The sequence below is a fragment of the Asterias rubens genome, chromosome 15, assembly GCF_902459465.1.
Source record: "Asterias rubens chromosome 15, eAstRub1.3, whole genome shotgun sequence".
Classification (NCBI taxonomy): domain Eukaryota; kingdom Metazoa; phylum Echinodermata; class Asteroidea; order Forcipulatida; family Asteriidae; genus Asterias; species Asterias rubens.
In genome coordinates, this window is record NC_047076.1 from 960,814 (window position 1) to 988,677 (window position 27,864).

General features: G+C 38.0%; 1 protein-coding gene across 1 annotated transcript; it reads right to left on the reverse strand.

The window, feature by feature from the left end:
* Positions 1 to 5,315: 5,315 nt before the first annotated feature.
* On the reverse strand, positions 5,316 to 22,331 carry LOC117300150 (growth hormone secretagogue receptor type 1-like). The gene is made up of 3 exons (XM_033783871.1): positions 19,833 to 22,331; positions 7,092 to 7,284; positions 5,316 to 6,342 (listed from the first exon to the last, which is right to left on the reverse strand). The coding sequence occupies exons 1-3, from the start codon at positions 20,703 to 20,705 to the stop codon at positions 6,173 to 6,175; spliced, it is 1,236 nt and encodes a 411-aa protein (XP_033639762.1). The 5' UTR covers positions 20,706 to 22,331; the 3' UTR covers positions 5,316 to 6,172.
* Between the last annotated feature and the right edge of the window lie 5,533 nt (positions 22,332 to 27,864).

Consider the following 27,864-nt stretch of genomic DNA (forward strand, 5'->3'; position numbering starts at 1 on the left):
AACCATAAGAATGCCACTCAGAACGAGACAAGATTCTTGATGGAAAAGCACTTAGATCATTTGCAAGAAAGGCAGGTAACGATCTTAGGGCGCCATAATTTGATAAGAACTTCTATCTTCAAAGATACAAAAAGACAATCTTGAAGGACGACTTGACTTGAAGGAATCCACTGTAATCCATGAAAGGATTATGAAATAATGGAACCGTTAGTTGGGTCTTTTTGTAGCTGGGAATTTGTACTCACGACACAATGCAAAAGGTCTCTCTCTATTCGCTGAAGGATAACAACCAATGACATAGAACAGTCTTCATTTTTTAAATTGCCACAATTTTCATCATCTTGGAACGGAGGTAGCTCTGTAATTTGCCTTAATTGCTTCACGTCAAATCAGTTTCCTTGTCACTTCATAGAAATAAAATAAATGATGAGATCACCTCAGGGTCCCATTATATTGGCCACGTGGTCCATAATATGCTAATTTGCTAAATAATGGCCATATGGACCATGGACCAATAAAATATGATATTGAAATTTAATAGCTCCTGATAATATTGGATCTATGAACCTCGAGCCTTGAATATTAGCTCCTTTCCCCCGGATATGGAACATGTTACATCCAAATGTTATATGAATAGCATTGACCATAATATTTCATGTACAATAATATTGGCCTCATATAAAACATGATATTGAAATTGAATAGCTCGTGATACTGGACCTGTGACAATTTTAGCCCCTTTCCACCGGATATAGGACTTGTCACATGACATTGGCCCCATGACATAACTATGGTATGACCTTTGCATGACCCTTACCGTAAAATTGACCCTGTGATAATTTTATTGGCCTTACAATGAATATTTCCCCGACTGTTTAAGAGTGGACCAATGGTCGTCCCATTTGTTCACTACGTGTTGCAAAACCATGGCTTGAAGATTTAACAGTCTGGCGCTTTTCATGTAACATTGGCAAGCACTCTACAAACATACAGGGATCCAAACATGGGGCTTTATTGGCAAGTGATCAAACAGGCGGTTTCAACTTTCCGCCGTGTTCAGTTTTCCGAATGACAAAAGTCGGTAACATTACGTCATGCGACGCCTGCGCACCGTAAGCGAAAGTAGTCAATTGTTAGTGCTGTACTGAGTCCCGGAAAACTGAACACGGCGGAAGACTGAAACCGCCACACCCTGGAATAAATAATGACGTCAAAAGAAAAACCCAAACGCATTACAATTTTTATGTTGTTTAATATTAAAAAATGAATAGCCTCATGCCTGGTCAGTTAGTCCTTCCAGTTAATTTAACATCTCAAAGCAACCATTATCCTGCAGCCTTTTGTCTTTCATGTTTTTTCTTTGTTTCTAGCAACAATTGTCCATTGTTTAATGCACCGTTCAATGACACATGCCATTATGAAGGACAGTCTTTCCTATTGTGTAGTTAGTAGAATTTCATTAAATTTTCATATTATTACCCATTAAGTTGAATGAGTAATATCGTCAGTTTGCACATCATTGACTACGGTGTTAAGTTCATTTAGATATTTATTTGTTTCTCAAAGTCATTAACTGACGCCACCATGGCGTTGTATAAAACGTGTCTTCACTATTAATGTTTTATTCAACTGTTGTGTTGAGTCTCACATAGTGCATACATCTAGTAAAGTTTGTTAGCTTAGAGAGGCGTCTGGCTTTTCCGGGCAAATGTAAATATCTAAGAAGTATAGTTTTATGCCCTAAAGATTGACGACAAAAGCTAATAATAGATAGCTAATTATTAAAACTGTATCAAATCTGCTTTTCCGAAACAACTTTGCAAAGATTTCCTCCAGAAAATTGCGACTTTTTAATTAAAGATTGAAGACAACAACTTATAAGTAGTTATTTAAACTGGAAACATGCTTGCTTTTTCCAAACCACTTGCCGGTGATTTCCTCCGGGAAATTGCGACTTTTTATTTAAAGATCGAGGACAAACATTTACAAGAAATCTAGTTATTTAAACTGGAAACATGCCCGCTTTCTCAAAACCAATTTCGGCTATGATTACCCTCCAGAAAATTGTGTCTTGTTAATCGTTTTCCGGAAGATAAATTGTAGGATGATTTCGGCATCAAAATTGGTCCTTGTCATAAGACGTCAGGATATCTCGTCTGCTGGGTAAAATAAATACCTTCTAAAACGTCTTATTGATGACTTGCTATGTTATCCATCATCTCAAGTGGTTGACAATTTGTGTCTTAAGTTTAAAGGGACTGGACACAATTGGTAATTACCAAAATAACTTTTAGCATAAACTTGTGGTATAACAAGCAATACTTAAAGAGCGGTTGATTGGTATCAAACACTTTAATACTACCAAACGCTGCTTTAGGCTTCTTAAATGGTTTTTACTGCCATTAATTTTAAGAGTAATACACAACCTTTAAAGGTACAATAGAGCAATGATGACATTTTTTTGCAAGGGTGGACAAAACAAACCTTATACCCGACTCAAACATGCGGCAACGCGACAACTTGGGTCGACTGAGTGAGTGAGTGAGTGAGTGATTAAACAAATTAACAAATGTTGACTTGGCCAGCTTGATCTATAAATTGATATTCTTTTATTTATGTTCATATTATACAAATGTCACAATTCTGAAGCAAATCAACTTATTATATAAGGAAAAACTGGAAAAACTAGAAGAATGTTTATACGTGTCTTCGAGACAAAAAGAAATAAGAGTTTGATTTCCGTTTTTGAGTAAAAATTTATCTATGGTAACAGAAGAGATATCACACATTGCAAACATTTACAATAATTAGATACTTGAGATGTGCAATGTCCCTTCAGGGCCACCATATCTCAATGTATGATGCTAAAGAAGTGCAGCCAGTTCGGTTGTCCTTCATACCAAACTGAGGGTGGAAGTAAAAATAGTCTGGTGCCTTTACACTGTCTTTGGTTTTTATCATAACAGGAGTCAGGAAACAAAGTTGGAAGAAGTGCAATGAATAGAGTCAAAATATCCATCACGTTAACACATTGTCACAACAAAAATCACATTATTAATATACATCGATTGTTTTTATATTATGATTTAAATATTTTGAACGCATCTTCATCTTAAACTTCACCTCACATTGACTCACACTAAACCTCACTTTTATTCTTGTTCGCAAACACCATTGTTACTACATGCCCGGAATGATATGGATGACATTATGGCATCTGTTGCAAAGGTCTTGGCCTAAGTGCCCCTGCAAAAGATTCACATAAATTGTCCAATAAGTGCCCTTTGCAAAATAAAAAACGGCCTTGCCTTCTCTTTCTCTCTCAATGATGAAATTGCAGGCCTGCATCATACGTCTCCAGTTTGAGTTAGCCACAAGCTCTTTCCAAGTTCCAACTTTACCAATTCATATTCTCACATGACGTCACACAGTGTAAAGTCCGCCATCTTCACACGTTAAATCACACATTCTCAAAAATGCATCCTTGTAGGGCGTTATATATTTTCTTTCCTATTTTTGTTCCAGCACTTACCAGTCTTTGTACACAATTTTCCTCGTGTTGCACCCCGGTCTTTAGAATTCTCTTTAAATTTTATTTATACACCACTCCTCAAACATCTCCAATTCTCAGCCTCGCTCTTTATCAAATTTGTTTTCAACTCATCACCATTGTGACTCCCCTCCCGATTGTTCCACAACTTCGTCCAAATCGCTCCACAGAAAAATACCCTCACCTTAAAAATAAATAAATCATATGTTGTCACTGAAATCTCCACCTAAATAGCGTAATTGTTTAACTCCGTTTGATGCAGTACTCTGTTCGTTGCTTAATAAACACCACAACAACATTCATCCGGTCTTTCTTTGTTGTGAATCGATGTTATCAACAGACATTTCTTGATTTAACCACTTATCCAATTCTCCAACTCGGACATCTAAAATAATTTCTGTTTTCGTTTTCACACTTCATCTGACATGTTCATCCTCTTCTCTTTTATTGTTTTTTCCCCCTCGGCTACGTTGCAATCACTTTAATACAACTTATTATTACTTACAATCCCATCCGTGTTTTTATTTTTGTCCACTTTGTCTATTCAAAATACCCGTCACAATAAAATGATATCTTTCCAACACATTTCCTCATCATATTCAAAGGAAACCTTGAACAAATTCTTCTGAAATGTTCTACTCGGTGATAGGATCTGTCTCACTTGAGATACTCGGTGATATGATCTGTCCCACTTGAGATCCGACACTAAACCCTCACCGTATCAGTTACACATAAACCATAAACATCCCCAATAGACCCTTATCACGGTGCAGCCCTCTTGAATTTATCCCATTGATACCAATGTAACAAACCGAGGCTGGAAGAACGACATAGTCTGGTTCCTAATTGCAAAATGATTATTAGCATTCATTATTGATATTAGATACGAGGAACATGACCAAAATAGAGGCAGCATGATACCGACACCTCCATAACCACCATGAACCTCACCATGAACCTCACCATGAACCTCACATTATATTCCATGCAATCACCGATTAATCTCCGCTACATCATCTCACGAAAAACACTGCTATACCATCACCTCTATACCGGAAAATACCGGCACCAATATCCCTAAAAGCACACTGCCACACGAACGACAACCAACGCCGTCAACCAGTCAATCTAACACCACCATTACCTCCGCTTTCAACACCTTCACCACCATAACCCATACCATGCAACACATCATCACCACCCCGTGCTGTAACAATTGCAACAAAAATCCACTTTCCCACAAACATCACAATGAACCTAACTAACACCATCCAAGCTTCACATCAATCAGCCAAAGATCACCTTGTACACTTTGGAACCCTCCTCCCATACCAAACAAAAAATGAACACCACCCAGCTATTGACACATTGGATCATTCCACAGTCCGCTTCAAATCCACTACAATAATATTCATCATCAACCTACACCATCCACCACACAACATCCACCATCCCCTATCCCCCATCTCCCATCCACAATCCACAGAATCAATTCACCATCCACCAGCCACAACCCACTACTCACAATCCGCGATCCACAACCCCAAATCCACCATTCACAATCCACCATTCACAATCCACCATCCACAATCCACAATCCACCATCCACCGTTCACAATCCAACATCCACAATCCACTATCCACAATCCACCAGCCACTACCCACCAGCCACAACCCACCAGCCACAATCCACAACTAATCAGCCACCACCCACAACCCACCATCCACAATCCACCAACCACAATCCACCATCCACAATCCTACATCCAAAATCCACCATTCAAAATCCACCATCCACAATCCGCAATCCACAATTCACAATACGTCTCCATCACATTACCTAAAGTTACGAACTCTACACCAAAGTGCACCTTACTTCACTATAAGAAATCACACCACAATCATACATTACCACAATCATCAACACAAATTTTAAGGATAAACTCCATCATCATTGCATTCACAAAATGTTTCAAAATAACTCTTTCTGAAATATAATTTAATCTCGTAGTGTCTCTCATAAAGTCATTTCTTATTTTGGAAATATTTATACTATCTTTCCAGGGGAAAAACACACCTTCTTTCAGATCACTCTCAAAACTTTTTGCAGATCACCAATGTTAAACAAATTTGTATAAACCAACAAAATAGATATCAATGGACTAGAATTCCATGGTTGTGTGGCAATAATGTTAATCACAGGAATTTGAAGCGATTGTTCACGATTCTACTGGAGGGCGCCCTATACATTTTTTGTCAAATTTTTCTCAACTGAACTAATAATTGCTGGTGATCGTCCGTCGTGCTATGGCCTCAATATGAGGAGCGAAATTTATTCTACCCTTATCATGTGCACCACATGATCAAAACAGTTTAAAAGTAGTTCATGCACACTTCCACATGAGACAGTTTTCTTGCCATATATTATGTTATGGAAATCCGTTCCACATCTCTCCTGTTTAGAATCTCTCTTGGAATTAAAGTTGTTTCAATTCAAGCTGGCGGGAGCGAGAACTTCCATCGTTTGTTTTTCTATGACGTCAGTTAGGTGCATGCATTGTTCTCTAGAGATCGATGGGTGCAGATTGTGGGAAATAGTCTGGTACCGTGGTTGATGGTCGCTCATATAGATGTTTCATCACGTGTGGCGTTCAGGGTGATACAGTTGTCACTCTCCTCAATCAAGTTGTTGACTGTAATGTTACATTTCAATGTTGGATTTTCTGCTTTATTGGACTTGGACGAACTGCTTCTGCTTCGGGAGTTTTGTGCTTGACTAGAAGAAAGACAACCTTGGAAATACAATAATCAGAAAGAACAATAGTTAGTTATAGAAAATGTTAACGACAATTAGTGTACTATTATGCTAAGCGTAAACCAGTGTCCCAAAATGTATGATGTCCATTAACGTCAATTTTTTATCCCTGTGGACAAACCAAGCCAAGGCGCTGATGGGAACGCAGGTTGCAACACAAGTGTCTTTTACTCTGCAGAATAATTGACTGGCACTTTAACTATGATCGATCCCATCAGTGTGTAACAAAGTTTCTATACCTTCTTCCCCTTGTGGTTTTATGTATTATTTAAAGGCAGTGGACACTATTGGTAATTACTCAAAATAATTACTCTCATATAACCTTTCTTGATTACGAGTAATGGGGAGAGGTTGATGGTATGAAACATTGTGAGAAACGGCTCCCTCTGAAGTGACATAGTTTTCGAGAAAGAAGTAATTTTCCACGAATTTGATTTCGAGACCTGAGATTTAGAACTTGACGTCTCAAAATGAACCATCTAAACGCACACAATTTCGTGTGACAAGGGAGTTTTTTTCTTTAATTTTTTGACCGATTGAGCTCAAACTTTCACAGGTTTGGTATTTCTTGCATATGTTGAGATACACCAACTGTGAAGGCTAGTCTTTGACAATTACCAATAGTGCACACTATACCTTTAATAACAGACAAATAACACAGTCATTATTAGACGACAACACAAATATTTACATAGTAATATTTACAGTAACATAAACATTCCTTACTTTTGCATATTCTTTGCAAACCACATTTTGATCCAAGGCTGTTGAGTAATTTGAAATAGCCGTCTCTATACTGCCGACTGAGGGCGCCATACACGAAAGGGTTGAGCAGTCCGTTTAGGGTTGTACTCATTAATGCGTACACAGCAACCAATTGACTGACGACAACTCCAGATTGTGTCAACGTCATCACAACCTGTGTAGAAAACAAAGGAAACATACATTCAAATATACGTATGAACCAAGAAAATAGTTATAATTGATTTGTCTTTCTTGAGAAATCTTATAAGTCTCTATAATAAAAAGAGCTTAATATACCAATTTTAGAGCTTAGTACAACAAAGGTTACCTGCCATAATACGATGTCACATTTACCATTTCTGACTGGTATCCTTGTATTATAAGCAACATTTTTTTGCTCAAGCAGCTCAAATGAAATTGGGCAAAGCCTTGACCTATAAGTAATAGACAGCACAAAATCGTTTTGGCTGTCACGGTGGTTGCCCCCGTTGCATATAGTGATCGGTCATGGTGCCTATTAATTTGTTGCCCTCATAGATTAATTTTGTATCCCACATGAAAAGTAAGCATTGAAAATGTTCACTTTCCAAGGCCGCCATTGATGTAATGTGTCAGGCACAACTCTCAGCCAATAATTGGTCTGCCATTGACACCAGCGCAGGAACTTTTGACGTCAACTGTCTATTTTCACTTTAGGCTGAACGAAGACAACGCAATTAGAATGACTCAAGTTGATTTTCTTTACAGAAAGAGAGAAGATGATCAATTGAGTCTTGTGGATATATTAGATTCTTGACAACTATAACAGTATCTCTAAATGCACCCCCACAGGGGACAGTTTGTATAATTACAACACTAGACACCTTCAACTATTGGTTATTGTTATATCACTATGGTAATGAACAAACTAATCTCACTGCTAATGCAAAAATAGTCAATGTTTAAAGGAACACGTTGCCTTGGATCGGACGAGTTGGTCTATAAAAAGGGTTTGTAACCGTTTTTTATAAAATGCATATGGTTGGAAAGATGTTTTAAAAGTAGAATACAATGATCCTCACAAATTTGCCTCAAAATTGCGTGGTTTTCCTTTTACTGTGCGAACTAACACGGTCGGCGTGTTAGTCGACGAGGTAAAAGGAAAACCACGCAATTTAGAGGCATGTTTGTGTGGATCATTGTCTTCTACTTTTAAAACATCTTTCTAACTATATGCATTTTATAAAAAACGGTTACAAACTCTTTTAAAAGACCAACTCGACCGATCCAAGGCAACGTGTTCCTTTAAAGCACAGACGCTGCAATTGAGTCTTATGGCCATAGATTCTTGACAACATAACCGTGTCTCTAATATAGTGCCACCGGCCCATGGGGTATAGTTTGTTTAATTACAACACTAGACGTCATCAACGATTCGTCAATGTTATCCCTATGGTAATTTACATACTAATCTCACTGCTAATGCATGAATAGTCAGTGTTGCAATTCAGGTAAAGTAAACCCCTAGTGGTGAGTTTCAGCCGCGGCAATTTCATTGACTTAAAGGTTATATTCAAGACTTGTAGTGATTAAAATAGGTAGATAATTGTCAGTATAGAAACCTGCTGCTAGACTATCTCCTATTAAATGAATATGAAAGCTGATTACAATATAAACATAAAGGGAACCATGAATCTAGTTAAACTAGAAATTATCGAGTACTTAAAGCCATTATACACTTTCGGTACAGACAAAAAAAAAGTTCACAGATTTACAAATTATTTACAGGGTTTACAGAAGGAAATGGTGAAAGACTTCTCTTGAAATATTGTTATATGAAATGCTTTACTTTTTGAGAAAAACAAGAGTGGGTTTTCCCATTATTTTCTCCCGACTCCGATGACCGATTGAGCCTAAATTTTCACAGGTTTGTTATTTTATATATTAAGTTGTGATAAACGAAGTGTGGGACTTGGAAAATACTGTTTACCGAAAGTGTATAACGGCTTTAACAAGTATTGCAGATGGAAGTAAATAGTCTAAAAATGTAGGCCTAATTGATTTTCACAAAACTTCTTCAAAGACATGTACAATTTCTTTTTTTAAGTCCAGTTTTGAAAACTTGGACAAAATATATTATGAATATCCAAAGAAAGCATTTGCATGGAAGATATGCTGAATAGAGTTGCAGTTTTTTTTTCGGTAAAACAAATAAAGGTTGATTTTTTGGGGGGACGATTGGTGGCAGTACACCGCCATCAGACTTAACAGGTAAGTACCCATTTTCACGTATAGTTCTAAGCATGGATACATTTCAAAGAACAATACATGGAAAGTCTGCTGCCACCTAGCGTTCTCAAGTCTCCCATTATAGTCCGACTTAATTCTTTTCTAAGAAAAAAGACCAAAGAGGCAAGAATGTATACGTCATCACCAAGTCTCTCCAATGTGAAAACATCTTAATTTTTGTTGACAGGTCCATAGAGAGTCTGGTGATGCAGACAATAAAATGAATCTCGTCTTTACAGATAAGCCAACATTATTCAATGATAACCAAATCCCAAGAAATTAAGGCAAGCCTTTAATCTACACATCATTGAAGTTATCTAGGGTAATGTGCCCGATTTGGTACAAACTAAAAACGGAAATCCAGACACTATCTTCAAGTGTTATCAACATAACTCTAAAGTCCATGGCCGTGCACGAATCAACGTAGACATAACTCCACATTCGTCGTATCCCACGTGCAGTACACAACCCTAAGGGCCTATGCCTACAGCACCTAGTACACATCGCCTAGCCGGCATCTCCCGCCCAAATTCAAGTAACAAAATGATGTCGTGCTTGAAAGAAAAAAAAAAAACACCAATATATTCAATTGTGTATATTGGGGAAAAAAATTCTCGACAAGAGCGTTTCAATTACAGGAGCTTCCCCACTGCGGACGCCAATTGTATTGATTAGACGTGACCGAATTGTGTCACTTTCACGAATGGAGACTAATTGGTGAGTGTTACAAAGAACTTGACCAGGAGTTACCCCGCAGGGACCTCCTGAGGGCGCACTTTTATATTATAATGGACACTTACATCAACCCTGGAAGCTGTGCGGTATAACGGCTACCGGCTATGACTAATGGCTTGCCAGGTACATAATGTTATTGCAACCAAAATCATAGCCACAGCCGCCTGTGGAGCATAAACGATGTTGTCAGGTGTTCATTGTTTACAGATTATTCTGGGTTAAAAATGAGGAACAACTTTTGAGTTGCAATAATTGTTTTAAGATAATTGCTGCTATTATGTATAGGATTGGAACTGCCTCTAGCTTTTAGCTGCCGGGCAATCTCAGTGTAGGGTAAGACACAGCTCAAGAATTAGAAAGGTCGTAGGTTCGCAAAAACTCGACGAAAGTACTTAGTATATAACTAACACATCAACGTAAGGGTAAAACCAAAATTAATAATTATTTTTTATTGTATTTTTAGCGAGGTATGCTGACTAGACTGTCACATCTATTAATAAAATGGGCTTATGTTTTAGAAAGAGCTTGTCTTACGTTCATGCCAGTGTTGTGCGTCATTCGTTTGGATTGATGGGTTTAACACATTCAATTATTAACCATAACTTGATGACTTCGTGACTGGATAGGAATATTGACTGTTGTTGAGAACATTTTCCCAAAGTACATACTGTTCATGCCATAGGCAGTGGCGATAACCGGGCCTTTTTTATTTGCCGTGGGGGGGGGGGGAGGGGCACTATTGCAGGGGCAAAAAAGACATAATTTCCGGGATCTTTTGAAGTGTGGAACCATTGATTTGTGCATGCTTATGACATCAGAGTGTTGGGGTGGTAAAGGGGTTTTAGCCAGGATTTGATAGAAGGGTGTCCTAATTTGCTGAACATTTACAAAGTGACTGTTCACATTGCTTCTTACATGTGATGTTTGAAGCTTTGCATGTTGTGAATATAAGATTAAACTACAAACAAATAATAAACTTGTGGGTACAACCATTAATACTAAATCTCTTTCGTGCGAGTTTTGGCTCCGAAAAGGGCCGGTTTGGTCTCGACGTTTCGATCATTATATACTCTGTTCCTCTTTAAGAAAAAGTTAAAATTGACAACAATTTAATAAAAATGTATAAATATGGTGTCCAGAAGACACATTATGCACCTCTCTTGCTAACACAATGCAAGAGGTGGGGCCTGCCAGCCGCTATTACTTAACTGGTCATTACTGTTCCACATCATTACTCATCACTGTTTCTTAATTCGATAAGTGCTTTGAAAAATGCAAAATAAATGTGAATCAATTATAAACCATGTTGCCTACAATCAGAAAACCTTCAAAAGCGATCTCATAAATAAAACCATAGCTCGACTGTGCATCAAGAGAATTATTTCATTAATTATAACCATCGGTTCGTTGTAAATAATCCAAATCAAAACATGGATGACTGTTATTAATCCTTCAGCAGCATTTGTCTGTTGTTGTCATAAGAAGATAAGAAAAACTGGCTCTCGGTTCTTAAAATAATTTAATCTTGGCTGTGTTTGCTAACGGCAAGGATATCTTGTATAAACCATACTGCAACTTACTGAGCATGCTATAAAATCTGTAGATCAATGTCATAGCAGTATGCCAACATGCATCTTAGTGTGCTACTTTATTGACTGTAGATTTAATGTAAACACATTGATAAATGCCTCATATTGTTTCACATTCAAGATTCAAACCAGCCCATTTCCTCACCCAGCAACGTTTTTAATATTACAATAGTATGAGTTGTAAACAAAATAATTCAAACATCACTAAAGAATGGTTTTATAGGACAACATTACCCCCATACCAAAACTTTACAATTGATAAACACTTTTTTAGTTGTTAACGCCCAAACACGGATTTCTTTAAAAGAGACAAATGTGTTGTAATTTCCATTTTAATTTTTATTCACATTTAATTAGTATTATTATAATTTTCTTAATATTTGTATTTGCATTGAAATCCAGCATTCTGAGAAAAGGCAAAGGATAGCCCAAAAAGCTGATTAAGAAATATGATTATTATGTTATTAATAAATGTATATACCCATTGGCTGTTTACAATAAGTGAACCTGTAGTGCTGAGAAAGTACAAATCTATAAAAGTGTCATCATGCGTATTAAGATATGATATAAAACCCCCACTTATGACCACATCAGGTAATGCTATCATTAAACGCATGATAAATTCCATTCAAAATCCGTCAGTCAGCAGGATTGCATTCCCAAAGATCATTATTAATTTGATATACATGGATGAACCTTGAAATAATTGGTATAGGCCTACTTTCATTTTTGAACTTACTGTTAATTCACATTATATTAGATATCCATAATTGCAAATCAACCCAGTTTTCAAGAGACATGATGTAGGAAGTGCAAAATGTTCAATTTAATACAACCCAAGGTTTCCCTGAGTCCACTACCCAACTGTGCCCAAATATGTAATAAAACATGAATGTCAAGTAGGTTTCCTTAACACATTAACAATGCTTCAAATTCTACATTTGATTCATATAAGACCATTTCCCAACCCAAACTAGGTTTAAATATAAAAAATAGATCCATAATGGCTGCGTTATCAGTTGTTTCCTTGTTATGCTTTGTAATTTTTATTATTTTTTATGATTTTAAACAAAGCTTTTAAACAAAAATACCACTTCCGAAAAGACAGACATTTCAGTATTTTACAGACAATCTCTTTCCAATGGAGAACTTTTAAACTAATTGATCTTTGCGCTACGGCCTCAATTATTGTTTACACTTGAAATAAAGCTGCAAGCTGTACGGAACTGCAAGAAGTAATTTTCATTTCACCGGATGCAAGCAATATCCACTCGTTGGCTCCAAACTCAACAACATGACAGAAAATGAAAGAGCATCTCCCATATCCATTAGGGTATCTCATATGTAAAGAAATGTAAGCATCTTGATGTTGACACCAGCCGGTAAAAGCTTTTGCCACTTCTTCTCTCTACCGTCAATAGCGTCGTTTGCCCCGTCTAATTATCACACCTAAACACGCTACTTGACAAAGTGACCGTAGTGTGGTGATCGAACAAACTACTCATCACCAACTCGGCCCTGAGATGAACAATCTTCTCAACACAGAATGAAAGTACTAATTGGAGAAGCTAAAAGGGTAGTCAGTTGAAAGATATGTACATTTTATACAGACTCCAAACTCTCGTATTTTTTTGCAAAATATCGGAATGTCCAATATTCAAATTTTAATGTACAAGGTAGATATACAGTGTACGAACCTATTTGAATGACCAATGTCCATTATTTAATATCAATATGAAGAGACTTTGCTGTACGAACCTATTTAAAGGTCCAATATCCAATATCGATGTACAGGGTAGATATTCGCTGTACAAACCTATGTGAATGTCCAATATCCAATAACGAAGTATACAATTAAGGTAGATATTCAGTGTACAAATCTATTTGAATATCCAATGTCCAATATAAAACCAAATCAACATTGAATTTCGCTGTACAAACCTATGTGAATTGTGGAATGTCCAATATCGAACTATAACTTTACTGTCATTGTTTTTAGCCAACATGAAGACATCATACACATATACATGTAGAATGGCCCCACGCCTGGTCCAACACAACTATACGTACCAAGAATACTGCGGCCGGAATTCCTTTTACCATACTCATGTTTTCAATACCACAAATTTATGTTTCAAACATGAGGTATAATAATTATTCAAGTACCATATCTTGGTACAAGTTCCTTTCTCGAAGATTGACCATTAATTCTCCGCCTACATTTTTCAAACATGAATCTTACGTTGAAATCTTAGACCAGCAGCTTTGTTCTTTGACAGTGATTTGGACCAAACAAAACACTATAGGGGAAGGAAATATGTAAAATTCAGTGCAACTCATATCTTCTATTTGATTGGGATTATGAAGGGGTTGGGTGGGGTGGATCGGGGGGGGGGGGGTTAGGATGGTAAATAATCGTCTGACATTTCCCCATCCCTTGAGTCTCCTTTCCGATCCTCCTTAAGCTTTATGTAACCCGAAGGAGGATCCGGTTTCAGATCACCGTCCTTCCGGATTTCGCCAAGGCTTGGTCATTCCTCAAAAGAATCTGTTCGCTCAGATCAAACATTCATTGGAAAAATCGGTCCTACGGCTGGTGATTAAGGCTACGAGTGAATTGAGTTATTAGTTATTACCCCCTGTGGTAATCCATTTCATGTTTATGGGTTATACTCCATCAGTTACGTTAAAGGAGTCTAGTGGGTTGGTTGATTGGAAATACTTGTTTATTAGACGTAGGCTCTAGCTATTATTTTGGTCGTCAATTACTGTATTGACATGTTACTAACCCCCAAATGGAACAAGTTAAAAGTTTTGACTCGAAAGCATAATTTTATTCACAATTTTCTAACACCGTCAACAACACCCCAGTAACATTTTCTATAAACTATTTAAAATAATTACTCCATCGAGGCCTCAACCAAAATGCTACATTTTCAAATAATATGAGCCTGTGATTTTGTAAATAGTTACACGATTACACACTGGTAAAAATTTCCAAATAATATGAAGTCCCCTTTAAAATAAATTATTATTTACTATTATTGTTATTACAATTTTGTTTTGAAATGCATGTGATTTTGTTATTAATTGCAAGATTACATACTGATTAATTAAATGCTATGAAGTCCTCTATAAAACCAAAGGTCTATGATTTTGTAAAATGATTGGAAGATTACAAGTACACTGATTAAAATGTTCAAAAATTATGAAGTCCTCTTTAAACTTAATGCTTGTGATTTTGTAAATAATTGCCAGGTTACACCACGCCGATGAATATTTGTTGAGAAACGAATGAATATTTGTTGAGAAACGAATGAATACCGGTTGTAATTACTATACCCATCAGCTCCTTGGAGAAATAACAAGCTGCGTCCGAAACTTGAGTCTTGAGACTCTCCTCAAGAGACTTAAGATGAGTAGACTCTTGTCTCCTTATATGCGCGAGATATGTATGCACGTTAGACAATATATTTTACATGAAGATACAGGCCTGGAATTTTCATCTTTGAAAGGGCAAGGCCTTTGTTAATTTTGTGCACTGTTATTGGAAATTCAATTGGGAAACATTTGAAGGGGCACTTATGTCAAGACTAAAGGCAACAGAGGCAATGACTCCGTGGCCAACGTGTAATTCAATGCCTATAGTTACATTCAAGTCACCTGGAAATAGAATTCTTTTTTCTTTCAAACATAAGAGTATATGCTTACGAACAATAAAACAATTTTTGTAGTAATTGTTTGTCACGATTTATATGTTTAAAAAATATATAAAGTTGTTTGGGGGGCTGACTCAGCCTACCCCTTTTGTGACGTCAATCGAGGCAGACTTTGCCTGCAATGCGTTTAGTAAACACACGTGCAAAGTACATGTACGTCCAAGTCGTGAGTTGGTACATTTTAAAAAGTAAAAAGTGTTTTTCTGCATTCAGCAGCAATACACCTGGTCGGCATTTTTTGAAACGTACAAACTCACGACTTGGTCCGTACATATACTTTGCAATTGTGTTTACTCTACGCATTACAGGCAAAGTCTGCCTCGATTGACGTCACGAACAGCGCCCTCTCGGGTCGGGGTCTACTCTTTAATTTGTAAATAACATAATAACTGATTTTTTAAAACCTTAGTTAACTGTTTATTCACATTCAACTCATCAAAACACATATATTAGTGACAAAAGCTTTAAAAGCTTTATTTTGAAAAAATACTACTTCCAGGTGACTTTAATGTTCTGACTGAGCAGGGGAAATGTATTGCTTAACTTAAGCCTTTAGGGCGAAGCCAAGCAGGGCAAACGGGAAACGAAGACAGACAGGAACACCTTGTTAACAGGGTCCAATTTCATAGAACTGCTTAGGCAGGAATTTGTTTGCTGAAATACCGGTAAGCAGGATACCAGTCACATATTGTACTTGTGACAATGGTAGTTTGGCTGGTAATTTTGTTGTGCTTAGCTACTATAGGACAGACGGATGGGTTTTATGTGATTGATCAAGTATATTTATAGCAACAACGATTAGTAAGTTAAGCTTGCCTCTTCCCGTGTAATCTCGCCGAAGTTCGCTATGTTTTACGTAATCTCCCAAGGCAACGTGATCTTGTATAATGTTGACAACCTCGACCCCAAAGGCAGTCTCACATGACACGCTTGAGCATTGTGTAACTTAATTCCAGTGGAAAGAAAAAACTTTAAGTGCATTATATTTTAGGATGAAGCCATTCTTCATGTATAATATTTTCAGGGGAAATATGAATTTGATATGCGAGGGACTAGTGGAGTTGGGCCCATTACGTAGATTAATTGCAACCTGTCTATGTGTTTACACTTGACTGCTTGTAACGAACCTTGTACCGTTATAGCGGCTTCATGTTACACTGATTACTCATGGCAGTTTGTTAAAGGGATTAACCCTATTTGGAAATTGCTCCATAGTTGGACCATGGAAGTTTCTCCCTTCATGGTTGGACCAAGTTGGCAAGTCAGTGTGTCACACACGCACGTATCTGCTTCACAAACACCAACAGTTTCGCTACGTCCGGCTCCAAAGGTTGCAGACGTTTGTGCGTAACTTTACCAAATAAATCATGAATTTCCATCATTCAAAAGTATTTTTACATCGTTGAGGGCGCTGTTTGAGCTTGTGACGTCAGTTGCAGTTAAAGACCACTTATATGCCCTTTTTGAAAAGATGCCTTTGACTTCGGCTCGGGTTTTGGTTCCATTAACTATTTTGGAAACGTTTATTTTCTTACGGGGCTGTAAACAATCGGACGGAGCCAATGCATGCTATGAAGCCCATACCCAAGCCATATTTTTAAAAAGTGTCATACAATAGAGCTATTTTAAAGTGCTCCATGGCCATACTCGTATTTTGAACGCACACCGATACACGACTTGCATGATTAGTTGTGAATTGTACCACATGGCTACGTAGACAGAAATAAAAAACGACTGACGCAGCTTAAAAACAAAACACAAACTGCCAATAAAGATGGCGTCTATCTGCAAAAAAGTATATTATAGCTAGACCATAAAAACAGCACTCGCGCAATAAATTTCACAATAAAAAATTATATTGATTTGAGACAACAGCAGCCTCAGGCCCTCAGCTAATAACTGCATCTTAAAGACACTGGACACTATTGGTAATTGTCAAAGACCAGTCTTCGCACTGTATCTCAACATATGCAAAAAATAACAAACCTGTGGAAATTCGAGCTCAATTGGCCGCCGAAGTTGCGAGATAATAATGAAAGAAAAAACACCCTTGTCACATGAAGTTGTGTTCTTTCAGATGCTTGATTTCGAGACCTCAAATTCAAAATCTGAGGTCTCGAAATCAAATTCGTGGAAAATGTCTTCTTTCTCGAAAACCATGTCACTTCAGAGGGAGCCGTTTCTCACAATGTTTTATACTATCAAAAGCTCCCCATTACTCGTTACAGTGTACGTTTTATGCTAATAATCATTTCGAGTAATTACCAATAGTGTCCACTGCCTTTAACGCCTGTAATGCGCGATTGGGACATCATTCACAAGATCACCTTTCACAAAACTCCTCACCAATAGAGAACAGTTTCTTACAAGCCCTGCGGTGCATACTCAATTGAGTAAGAATTCTATAAATGTCCAGATTATTATTATAGTTTGATTAGTGTTTAGATTCCCCCAAGTTATACAGCCGTGAACTCCTTGATTAGCCACGATGCTCTGCAACACCACTCAACACATGGTGTGCACGTGTCTATATTATTATGGCAAGTTACACATTAAAATGCAGACATTGACATAGTTTGTCAAAGCACGGATTGAATTGGATTAGAAACGGTAGCTTGAGGAGCTACCACTTGTCCCTTACAATGTCAAAGTTGTAAGTTTTATAGAGTCAGTTCACACATTGTGTGGATGTAGCTTTGGAATATATATGTTTAAAAAATCATGGAACTATAGAATGACTGTGATATGAGCATATTGAGTTTATGTTTGATTTAGGAAAACTTTCAGTGAATTAGCTTTCAGTTTACTCGACACAAACTAAGTGTAATATCATTTCCGAGTAGGCGATACATAGTATGTATAAACCTAGGACAAATGTTGCTGTGTCTGATTAACATTATCTTGGTTCAAGACAGTATAAATAAATTGTGAAGCAATGTGATCATCAATAGAAGTACTGGGAGATACCATAGATGGTAGTGCAATGGCTTTCAGCTTACTTACATAAGTGTATAAACCTAATGATATACAGTATGTATAAACCTAGGAAAACTTCTGCCAGGTCCGTTTTACATTATTCAAGACAGTATACATAAATGCGAGGGCAATATGCAATAGAAGTACTGGAGATACCATAGACGGCAGTGAGTTGGCTTCAAGTCCTAATGCTACAGCTTATCCTTATATTAATTGCAAAGGTCGTGGGTCCGAATCCCAATATGCCTGTGAGGAAAGTACTGAGTATCAGAGTATGCCTATTGAGAGATGCCATAGACGGCAGTGAGTTGGCTTCAAGTCCTAATGCTACAGCTTATCCTTATATTAATTGCAAAGGTCGTGGGTTCGAATCCCAATATGCCTGTGAGGAAAGTACTGAGTATCAGAGTATGCCTATTGAGAGATGCCATAGACGGCAGTGAGTTGGCTTCAAGTCCTAATGCTACAGCTTATTATAGTACTAATGGAACCCTCATGACATTTTATTTGTCAGGCCATGTTTACACAGAATGAATGACACTCGCCGGATATCAGCTGCATTTTAAGTAATTGGATTCCACATGCACTTTCATGAATACCAACAGGAATTGATGGGTCTATATTGAGACACGACCATGTTGCTAGATTGCTATTAAGGAAACGTATAAGAAGCAATAAGATTGGCAGCTAAGATAAGGTTGGAAATCTGTTGTTGGATATCATCTGAATTTTGTGACCTATAGAATTGTATAATAAACTAGTAAAAGAGTTCTTGGTCGGCTGCAAACCTGTTAGAACTTGTGGAATTGTTCAGAAATATTGAAATGTGTGGTTTGGAAATATTCACTGGATGTACATTCATGCTTTTTCAAAGAAGATTACGTATTTTATGCTAATGAACAAAGACAATTTGACTAGGGCGGAATTTGAGCCAACGGCCATCCGGCCGGTTCTCTACCAACTGAGCTATCCAGTCAGTTTTCCTTGTGGTTTATTACTACGATGATGTATTTTTGGGAACATTTTGGCAAAGGAGGTCCGCAATGCTTGCAGCTTTTGTATCTTGTCATTGATTGCTACCCGTAACAGTTATTGTTTGTTTAAAGTTTGAAAAAGGCTTTTGCGAAGTTATCACTTGAATGTTCAATGTACCGCCAAGCAGTATCAGAAAGGGTTACATTTAGGTACGGTTATATGGGAGCTCTGATACATATTTGGCATTTTGTGCCAAATATAATTTACCTTTAATGGGCTTGGAATAAAGAGGATTACATAATGGAAGATGGTATCCCATCTGGTGACTAAGGTACATGGATTGCTTCAGTGTTTGTTTTCGTGAATTTCATGCACTTACAAAATAATCCTTACGGCAGAGGCAAACATGGTTAATTTATATCAAAGTGACATTTGGGAGAATATGGTTCTGAAACACTTACCATAACGGGCAACCAGGTGCAATAAAACAAAATGGTGACCACTACCACAAGCTTTGAAAACTCCCTTAAAGAGCGCCTATCAACGGTAGAGGAAGCGGGCACTTCGACCCGTGGCTCCGGGCAGGCTGATGAGGCTTCGGCCTGGTCCTCTTTTGTTCTCATTGGAAATGTTTCTTCAGAAGATTCAAGTCTTCTTCTAAATCTTGTAAGTCTTCTGACAATACATGTGTTTAAGATTAAGACTAGAGCCATTGTTAACCACCCTTCCAGTACTAATACCATTGGGAATATAGACTCATGCCAGTAGGCTGGTGCCGATGACAGCCATGACCGGCACATCGGACTCGCGGAGTTTGGGTCCTCATCACTGAGAATAACCGGAGGTGCAAGTCCAAAAAGTGGTAGGCATGAAACTAGAAAGGCAAATATATACACTGAGGCAATGGTGATTTTCACTCTGGTCATGGTTGTCCATCTCTTATATCGCATTGGTAGGCAAATCGCTAAGAATCTTTCCAATGCCATTGACGTCACAAGCAACATGGCGCTGTTCTGGAGCCAGAACACCATAAACTGGTAGTAGAGGCACGCACTCTTACCACCAGTCCATGAATCCTGGGCTATGAAACTCGGCAGGGACACTGGTAGCGGTAGCAGTACGGCTAGCATATCTGTAATGGCTAGAGCTCCGATTAGAAGATCCGTAGCCGTACGATCGGTCTTCGTCTTGAGTTTAAAAGCGACCAAAGTGGGGAAGATGTTCCCGAAGAGAGTCACTATTTCCACGCTCAAGCTGAGCGCTCCAGATAGATCAGTCTCGGGGCTTTTAGGGCTCAACTGCTGCTCTAGCCCCTGCCCCTCCCTGTATGCCATCCTTTCTGGTAACCGTCCATGTGATGGCTAAAGTCCCCTGGTCGGTGCATGTCCACTTCACGGTTTCATCAATACCCCTCCATTACAGCATCTTTTCATCAGTGGAGTTTTGGAGAGCAATCACGAGTCATTAAGCGCGCAATCCATCCAGTGATGTTATTAGCGCTCGGCTGCCTCAACGAGTTTACACACTGCTACTTTCTGGCCGTAGCTGTTACAATACCAGCTGCACGTTGTCACGAAATGACATTACAACCAGATCTGATCACTATGATTAGTTTATCTACTAAAGCGGCTTAAAATTCCTATTTGCCAAGTCACCGCAGTTTCTAAAGACTCCGGTTATCGTATATAGGGGATTATTATAATAATATTGTGTATGATGTCGGTTAGTATGGTCACTTGTTATCTCAAGCTTCCCGGGAGGAAATATACCCTTGAGTTTCCAGCGACTGCACCGCCCCACTGCAGTCAAAACGGATATAACAGGAACTAGCAAATTCGCTGTTACGTAAACTCATGTAATAATTCCTCAAAATAAACCAAGCAGATCCTTCCACTTCCGTGATATTCCATACCTTTGGATGTTCACAAGAGACAACAGTTCTCAAGGGTTGCTTTTAAGTCGTAGTGTGAACAGGCAGTTCTCATTTCTCAAACAAGGTGTGCTTTTAGCCGTGGTGTGAACAGGCCGTTGTTATTTATTTCTCAAACAAGGTTTGTTTGTAGCCGTGGTGTGAACAGGCAGTTGTTATTTATTTCTCAAACAATGTTTGTTTGTAGTCGTGGTGTGAACAGGCAGTTAACATTTCTCAAACAAGGTTCGCTTTTAGTCGTGGTGTGACCAGGCAGTTTCCATGTATTTTTCAAACGAGGTTTGCTTTTAGTCGCGGTGTGAACAGATAATATAAATCCAGTACGGTGTCTCTGGTCTTCCTCCAAAGTGAAACCCACCGTCTCTTCTGTAGTTCATGAAGCACTTTTATGAGGCATGTCACGTGCAAGCAATATGAGTTTCAGATGCTACACCGATATGGAAGCTGTCACATCTAATACACGTGGTTTACTCTCCAAGTATGTATCATCAACACAGAGTTGTTAATAGCGGAGGTATACTCAAGAGATTGTTCTGAATCAATGACAATCGTCTGAGGCAAACGCGCACTTCGTCGTCCACAGGGTACCATTAAAACTGAGTACCGACTGAGTACATGAATATTGCAATTTAAAGATCTCAGCACACTTTGGAGAATGAACTCAGAGCTATTTCCAGATCAATAGTTGCCAGGTTACAAATTCCTCAAGATATATTTGTCATCTAAGATGAAGTTTGTCCGTAGGCCCTTTCGTCTTAGACATATTATATTTTAGTGCGGTACAGTCTTGTAGTCATCCAATCGTTGCAAGAGTACGTCTTGCCATATAACTGATGCACCATATCATCGTGCAGAAAGTACACTGGGCAGTGCTCTATGTAACCTGCCCGTCTGATCTTAGATTGAATGCACTTTTCCAATAGCTAGTGTGCTACATCTTAAATCCAATAAGACACAGCCACGTGATATTGTATTGGATGTTTATTTTCGGGCAGAATTAATACACACAGCTGTTTGTGGAGGACTTTAAGATTCAACACTATTCCACTGTAGCGTTGTTTTTTACCTCTGTTGAGCAAACGTACAGTCGGCTCGCTCAAACAACTCGCTTCATAATTTTCCACTCTCTCTCTCTCGTCCGTCTTTTCTCGGTTGCTCCAAGCGGTACGTATCCTATAGTCACTTGTGCACACCATATGTTACTCAGCTGCAGTTAGTCACAATAGCTATACCGTACATCGGAGCTCTCGTCCCCGTGAGTGGTCCCAAAGGAAACTCCCTGCTCCTCGTAGTCAGGACTCGTATTTCCCAAACATCAAGCCCAAATAAACACTTAAAACTCCACCCGGTCAACACTTCCTCCGTTGGGATCTACAATCTTAAGATACATGTCGAGTTGCAATACTGGATGTGATGGCATCATCAGTAACCCCAGTTTGATCTTAGAGCGATGTTGGTTGTTATGAATAAACGCCCCTTGGACCACTCACTCGCCGTGCGATAAATGCCAGTTTCATTCCAGTGGTTTCTAACATGGTTAAAGGGAACACATATCTCTGGTCATTCCTCAGACGAATCTATATGCGTCAGAATGGCGCCCCAGGATTAATAAGTCAGTGAAGTAGATTGTTCATGAAAAAGTTCTATCCGTCAAAACAAAATCTCTTTTCCAATTAGATGTCTTGAGCATAAACATGTGAGCATTAATCTCAACCCTATTATCTCAAAACACGACGTTGAAGATTAATAAATAGTCAGACTTCATCTTGCATCGTGCTCCTTTTATAAATATCATTCAAAGTTTCTTTGACCGCAAAGTTAGATTTCTGTTAAGTTTTGAGCCCAAGTTTCGTCTTAAAAATACAATTTGTAAAGAGAGGTAAAGCTGCCAGCAGAATTCCCATGTAACCGCTGTGGCGGACAAATCAGACTTTTAGATTTCAAGAACGATCTTTGATGTCATTGGTTGGTGTTTTTTGCATGAGTGCGAACACTCAGTATCATTTCATAATGGCCCTCTAGTGGTGAAATATACTCAGTCACCTAGTCTACGGCTCGTGTTTAAAATACCACGTCCTGCACATACACCATAAGTACTCTTGACTTGCTGATAAATAACATTGGTAAAACAAAATTGAGAATGCATCACTCGTATAGTGAATCTCGGTTAGACTATATGCCCACTCAAATTTACGTGCAAGAAACGGACAAATACTCACTATGTTGAAAAGTAATAATTGTATATGAGTTAATGTAAACTACTATTGTATTTATTGAATCCTGTATTAATGATTGAACATGTTACTGTAGTCATAGACACGTTCAAAGCATATAGATTCGTTTGCTATCTTCTATAGGCTTAATGGTATCTCCATTTTTTTTTTAGACTAGACTTGTTTGGTCGGTCCGTGTACCAGCATATACCATAGAGATTATAACGCACATCCTTCAAATCAAATGACTTCAAGACACTCTAGTTTCACGTACGTGTACTTAATTTAAACCTAGCATAAAAAGAAACAGTCGTAGTTATTTGGTTCTATTTTATTTGTCATATCTAAGTAAGTTTTATGTTTCATTTATTTCCCTCCTTCTTCGGATAAATCATGCGAAAAGTCAACTCGATATTAAACAAATAGAGTTTTGTTTGTCAAGCCAAATTGAAATGCCAGCAATTATTTATCTTTTCTCTTTTTTAGATAACACATGATTTAAAGTAAATATACACCGGAAATGTGATGAATACAAGGATTTACCCAAAGACAATGAAATATTGGAAATATTCATCTTGTGAATGTTTTCAGACTTACGTCAAGGAATTTCTATTTTCAAGAAAATTGACCTTTTGATCCATTGAACTTTTCTTGCGTTAGCTTGAGAAGACCAGTTCGTTTTAAAAGACTTATTTAAGATCATTGTAGGCCCCCCTATACAATTCGTGTATACAATTCTTGAAGACATCATAGAGAACAATCCCTGAAGAATACGCAATCTGAGAAGCGTTGCACGTCTCAGATTCAAATTTTGGGGCATGAAAACTCATATTCATAACCACATTACTTCGTAGTAAAATGTTTCTCAAAATGCTTTATCATAAACTTGTGTTGCCATTAATCTGAAGAGTATTGCCGTGCACCATGTGTGTATCTACTTGCTAGGTAGATTTTGTTCTTTTGAGAACTTGTCTCATTGCTTCATATTCTACTCCCGCGGAGTAGATTTTCGGAATCAATTTTAACAGTGATTACTCGTACTTATTACTTATACGTATACCTCCCTTTTAGGAGATTCAAGGGTTTCACAACTTCTCTTTAATACAATACCTAGTAGAGCCAGAATGGGGTTGAGATGGCATATCGCAGCGGCAGACTACTAGCTCATGCAGTGGACCCTTACACTGAGTGTCACGCCCCAGCTCCTCCACTATCGATGGCTGCTCGTGTGGGAAATTGTCAAGAGGACCTTATAGAACGTGCCTTTTGTGTTATCAGACTTCAAACTGAGCAGTCCGCCCCAGGGTTACCCTCAGACAAATTGCATTAGCACATAATACAAATCGTGTTAAGCAAAAGCACCTAACCTGTTATGAAGTAAAATTTGCTTATAAATATAGGCCTAATGTTGTTGCAGTGTAAATTCCCTGTATTACAAAGAATGTTTCGGGAAATATTTGAACTTGTTCGATTGGTAATCACTGTTAGCATAAAAACTTACTTGTTAACGATCGATGGAGAGCTGTTGATAGTATAGAAACATTGTAAGAAACGGCTCCTTCTGAAGTAACGTAGTTTTTGAGAAAGAAGTAATTTTCTACTAAAATATTAAAATTTTGAGACCTCAGAATTTGATTTTGAGGTCTCGAAATCAAGCATCTGAATAAAGCACAACTTCGTGTGACAAGGGTTTTTTTTTCTTCCATTATTATCTCGCAACTTCGACGACCAATTGAGTTCAAATGTTCACAGGTTTGTTATTTTGTGCATATGTTGAGGTACACCAAGTGAGAATACTGGTCTTTGACAATTACCAAAGGTGGCCAGTGCCTTTAAGTAGCTATAGTTTACCAGCCAAAATATCTTATATTACATGTATCACTTTATGGCGTGTTCGGTGTAAATATCCAAGATATGCTGAGCATAAGACATTGTAATATCTATTAAACAAAATTGTTCTTCGAACCAAACCGGAAAGGTACAAATGAAGGTAAATGTGTATTTGAATTTAATTTAATTAAATTGAAAAAAAAACAATATAATTGCAACGGTCGGCCCTTTTGTTTTTCTGTGTAAATTTGTAATATTTTATCTTAAGTTCACTTCTGTGTAGATTGTTATTAGCTGGGATCCATGGGAGATCAGTGAGTTTTTCTTACTGAATGGATCTCCCAGGATAAACAAGAAATAAATAAATAAATAAATAAACAATTTGCCTTAATGCTTAGTGGACGGTTTCTTGATTTGACATTTGTGTACAGCAATAAACAAAGCTAACATAGTGTTTGGTGAACGTACATTATTTGAGTCAGCGTCATACGAACATTTCCTCCTCAAGTCCAATAAAGTCTCATCACGATGATTTTAATTTGCCTCCTTCACGTGCTCTCGAAAGTCAACAAGTTTAAATCAGGCCAAGTCTCGCGAGTTCACCCTGACAGACACCAGACACCTGCACCAGGAATTGTCCAGGGAATCAACCGCGACTTGTTGAAGTGCTAAGGGAATGAATACTCAAAGAAACTGTCAATAAGTCCGGAGAATACGGCATCAGACTAAATCAATGTCTTTCGATTACTCTGACGCTGAGATGAAATCATTAAAGATGACGCGCCTCATGACAAGTGATTTGGAAGAATCTTTAAAAGGCCGTGCTCGACTGAAAAACGGCTTCCCATCACGTCGCCTTTGCAAGGATAGCCATAGCCATATCAACCATAGCCATATCAAATCAGTCAAAGCTGATTTAAGGGAATCTCTTGCTATCGGTGATGATGGATCATTTAAATGTAGAATATTGTTTCAGAAATAGACCCAGCCGTAGCTACTGTCTACCCCAGACCCAGCCGTAGCCACTGTCTACCCTGGACCAAGCCGTAGCCGCTGTCTACCAGAGACCAAGCCGTAGCCACTGTCTACCCTAGACCCAGCCGTAGCCACTGTCTTCTCTAGACCAAGCCGTAGCCACTGTACACCAGAGACCAAGCCGTAGCCACTGTCTACATTGGCTGACATGTAATGATGTTAACACACCTGTCTTTATAATCCTCATACTACACTAAGAACCTCATCTGGAACAACATCAACACCGACTTCAGAAAAGTGCGACAAACCTTCATCACTTCTTAAAGAAAATACATGACCGTCTTACTATCAGACAGTTTACCTAAACCACCCCAGGCTTGTATACACAACAAACCATGCAGAAAAATCCAGTCCAATTTTCAGCGTTGATTGAATTATCTATTTTTTTGAGACTGTGGACACTTTTCCCCCGAGTAAAAGTTCACCACACCAGGGTAGTTTTATCTCCGTGTCTGGTGACCGCTAAAGGCCCTAAGATATAAAATAAAACTCCTATCTTGTTCGAAATGAGGTGCGGGTGAGTGTAAACAGCATTTCTCGTTTTCAATTTCAAATGCAACTAGACTTTGTAGAAAGAAACACTAGGATTTCGGGTTTTGTCGGTTCAGTGTTATGTTGATGTCAGAAAAGTGTTGATCCGATGATGTATAGATTGCAAAAATCCATTGTGTAGTTCATAAGTTTTTTCCAAATGCTGAACTTTGATTTAATGTAACTCAATACCGGATGACGTCATTATGAGGTCATTAAGTTTGTATGTTCTCGATGTTAAGGTTTAATTGTATGATGATTCTCAATGTTGAATTCAATTTCAATCTTGAGTTATGGTGTAGATACGCCCAAAATGGTAGGTCGGAACAGCTATTAAATAAGAGGTGTTCGAGCTGACTACCCGAAAAAAAAAGAAAAAAAAAATACAAATGCAGTGCACAATAACTAGGCCTAGGGGTTTGGTGTAAACATATCCGAGGTAGCAGACATGGTGTTAAGAAGAAAATGAGTGGTGGCTTTAAAGGACTTGCAGGTTGTACGAAGACACATCGAGGAATTAGAAAACTCATGGCGTCTTTATGATTGCAAAACTTATTTTATTAAATGACCGTAAAGATATCAACGCTTCTTGATGTGTTTTATAAATTGATGAAAACAGATGTAGACAATTAAATGGAGAGCTAGTATTGTTCGTAATGTCAACAGTTGCACTTATAGTTGCTTGCTCATTAAAATGACAATACAAAACATTGACACCACATGTTGGAACCCTTAATTAATAATGCTACATACTGTATAATTCACCAATCCAAACTAAACTGCACATTTTAGCATGTGAACTTTTAGTGCACCCCGTTTAAATCTAGGGATGAAGCCTTGCACTGTGTGGATTGGTTGTTCAGACCCTTGTGATTGTTTGGGGTTTCCCTCTATTTCTTTATTACTTTTCTACAAGAGTATCTTCGGGTCTATGTTTCTTTCGATGAAGACGAA